The sequence below is a fragment of the Buteo buteo genome, chromosome 7 (genome assembly GCF_964188355.1).
Source record: "Buteo buteo chromosome 7, bButBut1.hap1.1, whole genome shotgun sequence".
NCBI classification, from domain to species: Eukaryota; Metazoa; Chordata; class Aves; order Accipitriformes; family Accipitridae; genus Buteo; species Buteo buteo.
Window position 1 is genome coordinate 29,815,396 of NC_134177.1, and position 12,059 is coordinate 29,827,454.

Genomic DNA, 12,059 nt, shown 5'->3' on the forward strand with positions numbered 1-12,059 from the left:
GACAAGGACAGGTGGTCTCAGGAAATAATCCCATTTCTAGATCATTACATGGCAGCTATGCATAAGGATGAAAGAGCTGAACTAGAAACAAAACGTACTTCAAGTTGCCTCAGGTTGGAGACAACCAAAATCAATGACCAATTGATGTAAGAATTTCTCCATGATTACTTGGCTGGGACAGCAGGTTAGAACTACTCCTTCTCAAAGCAACTGTTACCTGGTTTGATCTGGATTTAGCTCATCCTTGGAAGCAAGTGCCTTTTGGTCTAGAAGGGCTTATTCTCATGACAACCACAACTGAGAAATAATCTCACTGCAATTATGAATTGTCTTTGTTTTACAGTAACTACAGGAGAATGTCTTTGATCACTGGAGTCTGTCAGTGTTGGAATGTTGCCACTGTGAGGTTCTTAATTTTTTATTTTTCATAACGTTCAACAGTCAATCTCAACTGAGGCCATTTCAGTTTGAGAATGTTTTATGGTCAAAATATCACATATCTACAATTTATCAGAAAAAAAAACCTGTAAGAAAATCTAAGAATTCTTTTTAACCTTTGCACAGAATAATTTGTTTTCATAGTACATTAACAAAGATCTGCAATCTTCACTGACTATTAGTGCTATTTTCTGTTTGTATTCTGGAAACTACATGTTGTTTTGTTGGGGTTTTTTGGTTAATTTATTTCCTTAAAGTGGGAGACCTCTTTTGACCTTCAGTGCAGAGATGTCAGACCAATTCTTTGTATTACACTTGGTTGCCTCCTACCTATATAATAACTTCTGAGTGTAAATAATTGAACTCTATCCTCTAATGAAGTATTGTAGAGAATAAATCATAATGGATAAAGATTATTTGTACTGTCCTCTTTATATGGTTTCTCACAGCCTTTATGGGGGATAAGATGAAATCTTACTCATCTAGCAATATGAACAATACACTACGTGTGTAAATACCAAACCTCTAAATTACTTTAAACGTTCAGAACCAGGGAGGTTGCCAGAATGGAATGACAGCTGTCTGGAAGCACAGTAGTAGTCAAGACAGGCTCACTAGAAGAAAGCAAGGAAAAATAGTAGGGAAATTAAAAACAAAGATTAAATATATTTCATTAATAATGTCATAACAAAGTATATTTGTATCCTGAAATAATGTTTGCTTGACAATAACTATTAATTGTCATGATGGTAAAATTTACAAAGCACGTATGTACAGAATTCTATATCATACTGAAAATCCTGAATTTGTACATCTGGCTTAAGCTACCAAAATTGGTTTTTTGGGGGTTTGGTTTCTTTTTTTTTGTCTTTTAAAATGAACTAATGAAAACAGATTCTCTGTACTTCACAGGTGGTACTCTTCAGGTGATTAAAAAATTTATTTCAGCGAAAAGAAACACCCATCTTTCTAGATTCTTACTAAATATTTTAATGTTTGCTTTGGGACAGGATCAGTTGATTTGTAGAATAGTTTTGATGTTCATACCTTTGGCTTAAATGTTTTTTTCCATACGCTTCCAGGTTATTGCTCATTTTTTATCTATGGCACATGTATAGTTAAAGATCCTACATTTTCTGTTTGTGGTTCTTGGGAAGGTCAGCCCTGGATATCAATGAAAAACAGGCATAAGACCCCCCACAAACCTCAACCAAACCAAGGCGGGTTGGGGGTGGTGGTTAGTTTTGATTTAAATGAGCCCAAGAACCTCACTGCAAAAACCTGTTTTCAAAAAATACGCTTCTGATGCTAATAAAGGTAGAAAGTAAATCCCCTGTGCACTATGAAGAGTGAGTTGAGGAGGACTCTGGGGCTAACATGATTTCCAGGTGACTCATTGTAAATTCTGAAGTTAACCATATAACTAGGATCCAATGTTGTCATGTGCCCAGGTAAGTTATCCAGTATATTCTCTCAGCTTCTTTTTTGGCTAGAATACAGTGACTTATTTGTGTATTTTTATGGCATGTGTTTTTCCTTACTTGATTTTTTTCTTTTTGGTTGAATCAGTCAGACATAAAATCTTTGTCCAGTATCTCTCATGAGAGGTTCTTTTATGCATATTGCTTTCTGTAACTGCAGTTTACACTCAATAGCTCACAGTGAAGATGAAGCCAGGTAGAAAGGTGTACATATGACTGCACACTGAAATAGTTCAATCCAGACTAAATATAAACCAGGATAATTCTCCAGAAAACACTTTCTTCTGTTTTTACTTCTGTTTGAAATAAGAAATGAAATGAGTTAGTCATTTAGCACTTACTTCCTTCTAAAAACAAATTACAGAAAGGTTAGGAGAAATTTCTACAAGAAATTCAAATGGAGAATACTTGAGCATTTTTATTTTAAACACAAAAAAGAATTTTATTTTTGGACAAAATTTCTATTATAAGCTACCTAATTGTGATCGAGAAATTCCACTTCTTGAAGATAAAAATTAAAACCAGAACACTTTCCTATGCGACTCAATAAATTAATATTTATACCGACCTATGTATTGAGGATTGCTCTCAAACTGAATTGTACATGGAGCAGTAGGATAGAAAAGTTCCTAAACTGTTTTTGCTACAATCTGGGAAGATGACCTGTGAATATGTTTGTTTGATGATCACTCCCAAAACACAGAAAGCCCAGAAGACTATTGTTACCATGTTCCTTAAGTATTTAACTCTACAAATTGACCAATATCCAGATTATTGAACCATAATTTTTTTCATTTTTTAAAGTCAGCTAGACTACTCTTGCAATAAGGTGAATTCTGACATAAATTATGTATTATACAACCAGTTGATAGTATGTTTAGATGTCATTATATATGTATTTAAAAACTTAACAGATCATGCAAGAGTCAGTTTTGCATTCAGAGGTTTATTATCACTTTATTACTGGGTATTAATAAACTTTATTCATATATGTTCATTCATTATAGTTTTGGATATATAACTTTAAATGGAGTAAAAATAAAAAAAGGTAAGGTAAAATGGTACGAAAATCTGAACCTGAAGAGTTACACTTTAAGAACACAGCTGAAAAAGCATGAGCATCTTGTGCAATAATGGCTGTTATGGCACCTGGTGTTCTGAGTGGGTAGTGTTATCTCCACAAGGATCTACTCCTACCACATGCTAGAAATGTTGATGACAGTGAAAAGAGATTAAGGTTTCATTATCCTAATCTTATCACTTTTAATCCATCAAAAACTTCTCATTTTTTAAGTTGGGGGTTTTGATACTCCACACAAAATACTTAATTGCTGCTAGAAAGCTTAAAAACTGCTAGGAAGATAGCATTTCTTCTGCTGGTGAATTAGAAGGAAAAAATGTTACAAAATATGGTCATACTAATAATAGAACATCCTTGTTATTTGTTCTTCCTACATTTTATTACACAGAGGTATTTAGCTAAGGTTTTTTTAAGATCTGTTTTGGTGCAATTAGTTGTTACTGGGTCTGGTTTTAAACTGTGGCAATGTGGCAATTACCATAGTAGGTCTGTCTAATAATCCACTACCTAATTACATGTCTCCAGCAAGGGTCAGTAATTTTTGCCCTGGAATATGGAATACTAGAGGCTCTGCTCATGATAAATTACAGTTGGCCAAGTCTTTTTTTTTTTTTTTTTTTTTTAATCAGGTCATTTTTGGATATGACCAGTGACTATGCCTGAAACTTCCTGTAGTCACTTTATTTTAATCTAGCTCATCTTCCTTTTTTATGCACATTTTGCAATTGAATTGATAAATGCTGAAACAGTTGTTATTAGTGAGGAAGAAGCCAGTGCATTTTAAAAATAACAAGAAGTCAGGTACTCTGTTCTGTTTGATTTGTTGCAGTGGCTGAATAATGTTTACTGTGGGGTTTTAAGTGCATTTTTTGAATTCTTAAAAAAGTGGGGGGGGGCAGTGGGAGCAGGTTCCATTCAGCATTTGGGAATGTTCTTATTTGTCTCTTATTTGACTCTTGAGACCTTAACCAAACACATCAGTGATAATGAACCTTCATCTTTCACGATAGTCTCTTTAGCTGCACCTATAAACTCTTGCAAGTATCTGGCTTCCTCTTAATTGTTTTAGTTTTTGTATACTTAAGTAGAACGGATCCTTGGGGAAAAACAAAAGTGAAATTAATAACTTAAACCTCTGCAAGCTACCTACTGCTCTGAGAATCATGATGTTCTGAGTGGATGGGTTATTTGAGAAGCCATCAGGATTCCAAGTGATTTTAAACGCTTCTCTCATCAATCTGGCACGGATTTCCTTGTTTTCTTGTAAACCTAATTGAAATTGTTTAATTTGCCAGATGTTCCGTGAGATATTTTCATTCCATTTTCCTGAATGTCTTTCTGCTTGTACCACTTAGCAAATTAGTTTTCAATCAGTTTCTCTGCCATGCTCATTTATCCAGATAACAAATGTTAAAAATCTATGATTTGACCATTTCATATTCTTACAGTTTATTCTTAATGCGTTCCTCTTCCCAGCATGCAGGAAACAATTCACCTCAGCATGGATGCAAGTTCATGAGAACGGAAGTGGTTTCATCATAAATCCTCCAACAGTCTATTTTTGCCTTTCTTTAAGGGCACAGAATGACATGGTAAGGTCTGATAAGATGATTACTTTAAGAGTCTTAGGCTGGTTAGGCACTTATATGTGAGCTCTCTAGGGAAAATACTACTCCATAAGTTATTTTGCTGGCAGTGTTCCCATGATGTGGTGTTGGGAGAGCTATCATCATTTGTAGCCTGCCTATGACTTTTAGGAGCCTGTAGATTACTTTGAGTTGGTCTGAAAAAGTAACCTCCCTTTAAAAGTGTGTTATTTATGATACCAATACTCCTTCCTCACAGACTGAGGTAGATTAATCACAGTGAGCTAGACAGAAATTCTGGTACAGTCAGTTACAGTTTTCCTAAGGTCAAGGTTTGCTATCTCACTGGAGGATGTTCTGGTAGCAAATTGGAGTGGGGTGTAGCTCCCTGATCCACTCCTGGTGTGAAGCCAGATGGGTCAAGATATATCTGCTGCCTCCGTGCCCCCCAGGTGCTGCTGTGGAGAGTCTGATGAGGGGATCAGCACAGGTTTGAGCTCTTCTGTTATTTCCTAAATGACCAAGCAGAAAGAGCCTTCCTCCACGTTTGCTCGTGTAAAAGATGAGCGTGCTCTCCCTCAGCGTTCCCTCCACAGCCTGCTCTCTCGGGCCATGGTTTATGCCTTGTAAGACTCTGGACAATGTCTTGTCTGTCACAGTTATTTGGCCTGTCTTGACAGAAACAAAGCTCCAGCACCCCCCTGCTCTCTGTCTCTAGGAGCTAATTTCTAAGCGAGCTTAAACACACCTTTGAGGGCTGTGTTTTGTGGGGGGGTCCTGAGGCGCCCCGTTCCCGCCGTTCCCCCTCGGTGCCCCACAGGCGCCCTTTTTTACACCCTCCGTAACGCCGGCCCTCCCCGCGGCACCTCCCATCAGCCGGCCCGACCCTTCTCCTGTCAGCGCCAGGCGGCTCCCCCTGGCGGGCGGCGGGGCTGAGGCGGAGCTGCGTTTCCGGCCGGTGGGGTTTCCGGTGCCGGCTGAGGCGATGGCGGCGGGCGGCAGCGATCCGCGGGCGGCGGACGTGGAGGAGGACGCTTCGCAGCTCGTCTTCCCCAAAGGTGCGCGCCGCGGGGCGGCCGCCTGAGCGGGGGCGGCGAGGGGGCCGTGGGCGCCGAGGCCGAGGCCGAGGCCGGGGCCGGGGCGGGCGGTGGTCGCAGTTTGGCGGCGGCTGCTAGGTAGCGCTGGGAGCCCGCGGGCGGCTCTGAGGGAAGGAGCTCTCCCGTCCCCGCGGCGCTGGCTTCGCCTCGCCTCGCGGCTCCTTGGACGGGAGCGCTGCTCAACGTGCTGAGCGCCCCACCAGCTGCAGAGCCCCAAGTGTTAAAAATCGGGGATAATAAATCATATATATATTTAAGGACCCCACTATTGCTAAGATATGGCTGGTTTTACTTATGTGGACCGCTACGTGTGTACAGGAATAAAAAAAATCATGACAGGTGATAGCGAAAAGATTCTTGGGTTTTGAGATAACCATTACTTTTTCATTGATGTTTCTTGGCATTAGAAAGGTACTGCATTTTAGGAAACCAGCTGTCCATAGGCTGAGTTGTAACTAGGGTCACTAACAGTCTACATATTTTTTTCACAAAACTACTCAGTATAAATTCTAGAGCTGTATTTACACCTCAGAGCGGCCCTGGAAGAGGAGGGGGAAAAAAAGGCCACTGTGCCGCATTTTTTGAGTTAAGAGCATAGTCCTGAAAGACTGGGCTTTTGGATGTTTTTACACTAAAATCTATTGTCCAAGCTACTTTACTGCTCCAGGCAAAATAAAGGTTGCCAATCTTCTAGTACTGCTGTGTAGCTGACTGCTTTTGTAAAACAGTGCTGAAGGACACTCCAGGATGCAGTCTCTGATCCTGCTGCTTTGAACAGCTTATACTGCTGATGTTGAAGGACCGTCCTGTTATTGGAGCAAATATAGTGGTGATGAACAAAACCAGAGAGACATGGCTGAAAAGGGGCGGGGGGGGGGGAATCTGTTAAGATTGGTTAAAACTTTTTTCTGATAATAACATTTCAGTAGGTAAGTTACTTTAAGTAAATAAAGCCTTTTTGAAAACATTCAGCAGCATCCACATTTATTTTAAGAACTCAGAGGCTTCCAAAGACCATAGACATCACTTCTGAATTTTTTTTTAAATTCAGTTCTAAATACTTTTTCCTAAAACAAGTCATATATTACTTAAGTTCTGCCAAAAACGGGTGAAGAAAACTTGTTGCAAAAATGTGACAAACCAGGAGGTTAGGGCTGCGAATGTAAACTGTGTGGTCAAAAAGACAATCACGTTGGATTGTCACTCAAGGTGCTGTTATTTTTATCAGCATTTTCAGTGTGAAATGCTGGCCAATGATAGGTGGGAGGGCTTCACAATTGCTGTGAAACACACTGTTCATTTCCTTATTGCCCAAAGCTAAATTTACCTACAAAACTTCTGTAAATGTATTTTTTCACCCATGCCTCACCTTTTTTTTATGCTGGTGTTCACTCATTCAAATGTAGAATTTGAAACTGCGGAAACTCTTCTAAATTCAGAAGTACATATGCTTCTTGAGCATCGTAAGCAACAGAATGAGAGTGCAGAAGACGAGCAGGAGCTTTCAGAAGTCTTCATGAAAACCTTGAACTACACAGCACGCTTCAGCCGCTTCAAAAACCGTGAAACCATTGCCAGTGTCCGTAGGTGAGTAGGAAAGTTAGGGTGTAAGACAGTACTGGAGAATTTGGTATATAATATTGATGCTGCTTTATGAAAGTACAGTTTAGTACTGTTTCCTGATTTGTACTATAATTCTGAATCTTGTCTTTCTGAAGAGGCAAGAAAGATGATCATAATTCTTTGTGGAGGGTTGTACTTTGTGTAGGCCAAGCCTCCTGAACTGCTTTGTTTTCAGCATTTAAATGACAACTGATTGCATTAAATGTGAGAATTTTCTAGACTTTGTAGAGTAATTAGGGGGAATTGGAGTTAACAGATGTGACTTTTTTTCTTCCCCTCTTGAAAAAACATTGACTTCCGTGCCACAAGCAGAGTGAAAAAAGATATCTCTCTGGTTTAGTTTATGCCCTTTTATATCTCTATCTTACTTGTAATTTCACCAAGTTGTTACCTTTCCTTACAGTTTGCTGCTCCAGAAAAAGCTCCACAAATTTGAATTGGCATGTTTGGCTAACTTGTGTCCTGAGACAGCTGAGGAAGCAAAAGCTTTGATTCCTAGGTGAGCATTTACATATCGTAACAAGATTGCTTTATACTTTCCTGTAATCTAAAGCCAGCTATGGACAGATGCCCACTCTTCAATCCAGCTCTGCTGATGGAAAAACCTTTTGTCAATCTTTCTTCACCTATCCGTTGACCTGAGAGTGAGGTAATCTTTGTAACTGTCCCTAATGCATGTCAACAACATTGACTAGGTTAAGTGTGAACAGCTTAAATTGGGGTTCTTAGGCCACCCAGCTGCATTTGGAGGTTTTTTTTGTTTGGGTGTTTTGTTTTGTTTTTTCTGTTGGAGCAAATGACATATACAGGACAGCAGTAAATTCTATTATCATATCTTGATTTGTTACCTCATGGCCTGAGACAGAAGAGGGAACAAAACATCTGAATTACAGTTTCTTCCCTGTATGCTAAGATTTCATAGCAAGACTGGACTGGCTTACGAGCATGAGACTACATGGACTTCATATAGAGGTCTATTTAAACCTGCACCTGCCTTGCCTTTTTGATAAAATGTTTTGATATTATTCATCAGAAAGGTCTGGGAAGGATGGAGTTTCGTCAGTTAAAGAGGAGGCACTGCATAGGATTAGAGTGGTATTTGTACAGTAATGTTATAGATGGTTCCTGGTGTTACCATGCAGGTGGGTGATGGTGGTGTTGAGACTGACAGGAGACAATTATGGCTGTCTGAAATTAATCCAGGGGGAGATTATTTCTAAAACCTTTAATGTACCCTCATTGTTCTTTTCTAACAGCCTGGAGGGCCGATTTGAAGATGAGGAATTACAGCAGATTCTTGACGATATTCAGACTAAACGCAGCTTCCAGTATTAAGGTTAACCCTCAACCCCTTTATCTGAACAGAAAAACCTGGGAGCTTTGACTGTTTCTCAGCCCTCTGGACCAATCCAGCTCCCAGCTGAGTAAGGGGAGTTGTGGATACAGGGTCCTCCGGTGCTGTGTCATCCGCAGGTGCATTCAGACAGGAGATCAGTGTAGTCCTTTTGGTTCGTTCCACCTGTATGTTGGTAAGGACACCTGTATTGCGAGAGCCAAAGAACCTGAAAAGCCTTTTCCCAGTGGCCTGAGTATTTGCTTCTTCCAAATCCCTCTCCTTGATTTGGAGATCTTCAACGCATTTCTGTTTTTTAGCAGAAATGCAGATGTGACTTCTTTTTATTGTGAACTTCTAAAGGAGATGGAGAAACTTGTTCTTGACTCTCGGAAGGTTTAGTGATGGGCAGCACAGCATCAGTTTCTGTGATGTTTCTGGGTTTTGGGTTTTTTTTTTTAATTGTTTGATCAGGACAGTGGATTTTCACAGCTTCAATAATTTTCTATTATTGTTTAGTGTAAATTAAAAGACGTTTCTAATTAAGGCTGTGTGTTTTATAAACATTAGGTGCTTATTATGATTTTATTAATGAGGACCTTTGTGATAAACAGATCCTGTGATTATTAACCTGTGTTGGAGATCTGGGGACTCCAAGTGTGTAATAATGCAAGTACAATTTAGGGCAGGTCAGACAGAGGCGTTATTAACTATGCTCATAGTGAGAGAACATTTGGGCAGCATTTCCCTCTCTGCTCCCCTGTTCTCTGCCAAGTGATTGCACAGACCCAATATACGGTTTCAGAAAAGAAAGAGGTGACAAAAAACATTCACTTTGATGTTAACAAAGCCAGGTATCCACCCTGGGAGGGATGGACTCCTTAAGTAGCTTGGTAGCTGCCACAATTCTAAGAAGAAATGAAACAGTGACACTATGGAAGGATGGCTCTTGGTGGAGCCTGTGGAAGTGGCACACCTAGTATTATCTTGTCTCAGAAGTGGGGAGTTGGCAACAATCACAGACTGTTAGCTTTTAGTTGAAAGGAATGTTCTTTTAGTTAGGATAAACTTCTTAGCTAGCCCTCTCAAATCTTAAATATTAATAATTCTACCACCACACCTGGAAGAAGGAAAATTGTACAGGAAAGAACAGCTGGGACAAAGAGAAAGACAGGTGTGTTAAGTCAAGGCACGACTTGTGATGATAAGCAATAGTTTCACTGATGTTGCAGAAGGGAGAGAAATACAGTATTACTTCAGCTCTTACTGGAAACTTAACATTGCTGCTGTGCTGAAAAGCCAGGCTGTTTTCTGACAACTGTTTGGGCTACCTCAGCTGAAGCACATTACCTCAAATAGCATTTAATTCTGTGTTTAGTGGCATTACATCTCCTGCAAGCCAATAAACCAGACATGCCTTTCTAATTAACCACAGTAACTTTAACTGGATCAGAATAATTATAACTAAAGAACAAAAACAAAAGCAAGGTGGCATGGTGAATCTTTGTTTTATAAAGCTCAGTGGCTCCTTTTGATAGGGGATATGCTTTCCAGTGGCTGCTCCCACTGTAACTTGGTTTGCCCTGTAAAATGTTTCTGTTCAAGCAGCTTTAAGACGTTTCCATTTTTTAAATACACAGTCTCTCATATCTTAATGACAACTAATTTTTATTCAGAAAAAAAGCACCATTCAGCACCTCTTTACCTACAGTTCTGGGTAAAAGGACTTAATGATTAGAATTGGGAGGCATTACTACTTGTTGATACCTTTGTAAATCTGACAGAGTCCCAATGAGGAGCATTAACAGACTTAGCAATCTGAAAGCGATCTCGGGAGATTTGCACTATCCTCCACAGACAGATAATTATGAGCCTTGAGATTAGCTCTTCCTGATTGTTGTGTTTTGAAACCTGGTCATCAGGAGGGGCAAGAAGCAGCTGTCCAAGGGAGTTGTGCGAGGTGCGATTCTGTTGTAGCGCCGGGCTGTTTGGTGAACATGTAGGCTATTAACATGAAGCAGTACAAAAATAGAGCCATGCGGCTAGGTGAGACGAGCGAGGCGGTGCGCTTTAGAAGCGGTAATTTGTCCGGCTGCCAGCACTTCCCGTTTTGAGGAGGCTGAAGCCAGCAGACACGGCGGCAGGGGCCGCCTCGCCCACAGCATCGTCAAAGCGGGGCCGGGAGCGCAGCTTCTCCGCCACGGTGGGTTCATGGGTTGAATTTTGGTCATCCTTCCCACCCCAGCCCCCCCCCCCCCCCCCCAAAACGCAAGAGGGACACCGGGCGCGACCCTCCACAGCGAAGCACCTCCGGCGCCGCGTCCCGTCCTCGCAGGCCCGCCCCCCGGCCGCCTCTCAGTGCGCACGCGCGCACCTCTTCCCGCCTCCACCTGCGAGGGGAAGGGTCGGGGAGGGCGCCAGGCTTCCGGTAGCGCAGGCGCAGGTCGTGGCACGGCGGGAGGCTCGCGGAAGCAGCGCGCGCCCTGCTTCGCGCGCCTGCGCACTGGCCGCAGTCTTCCAGCCCCCTGCCCCTGTGGGCACTGGGACCGCCTCGCGCGCTGACGTCGGGCGCGTGCGCCGCCTGGTCGCTGGTGGGGGAAGGAAGATGGCGGCAGGCCGCGGTGGGGGCTCGTGAGGCGGCGGCTTCCGGGGCCGGAGGGACGAGGCGAGTGGCGAGGCGACAGGAGCGCGGAGTTGGGGTACGAGAGACCGGCTGGACGGTGAGTGCGGCTCGGTGCTGGGCCGCTGGTGGGGCGGGGGTGAGCAGCTTAGGAAGTGCGGCTGCCTCCGCCATTTTTAGGCCGCGGCCCAGAAGCGGTGCGGCCAGGACCGGGAAGAGGGCGAGCCCCGGCGCGGCTTCCCAGCGGCGGGGAGTGGGTGTAGCAGTGAGAGTCCGCTGGGACGCTCTCGGGAGCATGGGGCCCGGGCCTTGTCCGCGGGTCGAGCTGAGCTCAGGGCCGAGCTCCGCGGCGCCGGGCCCACGGGGTGGGGTGTGCTGGAGGGCTGAGGTGGCGGCGAAAGCTGGGGCTGGGAGCAGGCATGTGGTCTCCTTTGCTGCATAGGTGTCTGGTGTGGCCTCGCCCGACTCTCTCAATCCTGCCTTTTTTTACTTTTTTTTCTTTTTTTTCTTTTTTTTTTCTATTATTGTTCTTTCCTCTGGCTTGGATTTGAGCGGAGATCGGGTTCTGACTGCCCGAAGATGCGGCTTAGGAAGCCCTAGCCGTTATGGTTAGATACAGCCATGTGCAGCAGGCACTTGCTTATTCTGGAAGAGTGGATGGATTTAATGACAATATGGTGGCACATTACACTGATTGAGACTCACCAGTCTATGATTATGACATGGGTAGAAAACCTAGGTTACCTGTTACATTCGAAAAAATACTTCAGCTTTTTTCCATTGGAGAGAACTAATTAAAC

The 12,059-nt window shown here is 42.6% G+C and overlaps 2 protein-coding genes across 2 annotated transcripts in view; both read left to right on the forward strand.

Annotated features, from left to right (window-relative positions):
* The first annotated feature begins 5,516 nt into the window (after positions 1-5,516).
* POLR2D (RNA polymerase II subunit D) lies at positions 5,517-9,185 on the forward strand. Its single transcript, XM_075033273.1, has 4 exons — positions 5,517-5,644; positions 7,090-7,270; positions 7,710-7,805; positions 8,563-9,185. Exons 1-4 carry the CDS (start codon positions 5,572-5,574, stop codon positions 8,639-8,641), a joined length of 429 nt encoding a protein of 142 aa, XP_074889374.1. The 5' UTR covers positions 5,517-5,571; the 3' UTR covers positions 8,642-9,185.
* Positions 9,186-11,225: 2,040 nt separating this feature from the next.
* WDR33 (WD repeat domain 33) overlaps positions 11,226-12,059 on the forward strand; it is a 72,008-nt gene continuing 71,174 nt past the window's right edge. The window contains exon 1 of the mRNA XM_075032032.1: positions 11,226-11,359. The gene's annotated coding sequence lies outside the window, so the exon portion shown is untranslated. The remainder of the gene's footprint in view (positions 11,360-12,059) is intronic.

What these genes read in the sequence shown, in the direction of transcription:
- POLR2D (XM_075033273.1), top strand. Translation starts at nt 5,572, where the DNA reads ATGGCGGCGGGCGGCAGCGATCCGCGGGCGGCGGACGTGGAGGAGGAC. An exon ending in GCAGCTCGTCTTCCCCAAAG is followed by an intron (nt 5,645 to 7,089) that starts GTGCGCGCCGCG and finishes ATTCAAATGTAG; the next exon opens with AATTTGAAACTGCGGAAACT. An exon ending in GCAAAAGCTTTGATTCCTAG is followed by an intron (nt 7,806 to 8,562) that starts GTGAGCATTTAC and finishes CTTTTCTAACAG; the next exon opens with CCTGGAGGGCCGATTTGAAG.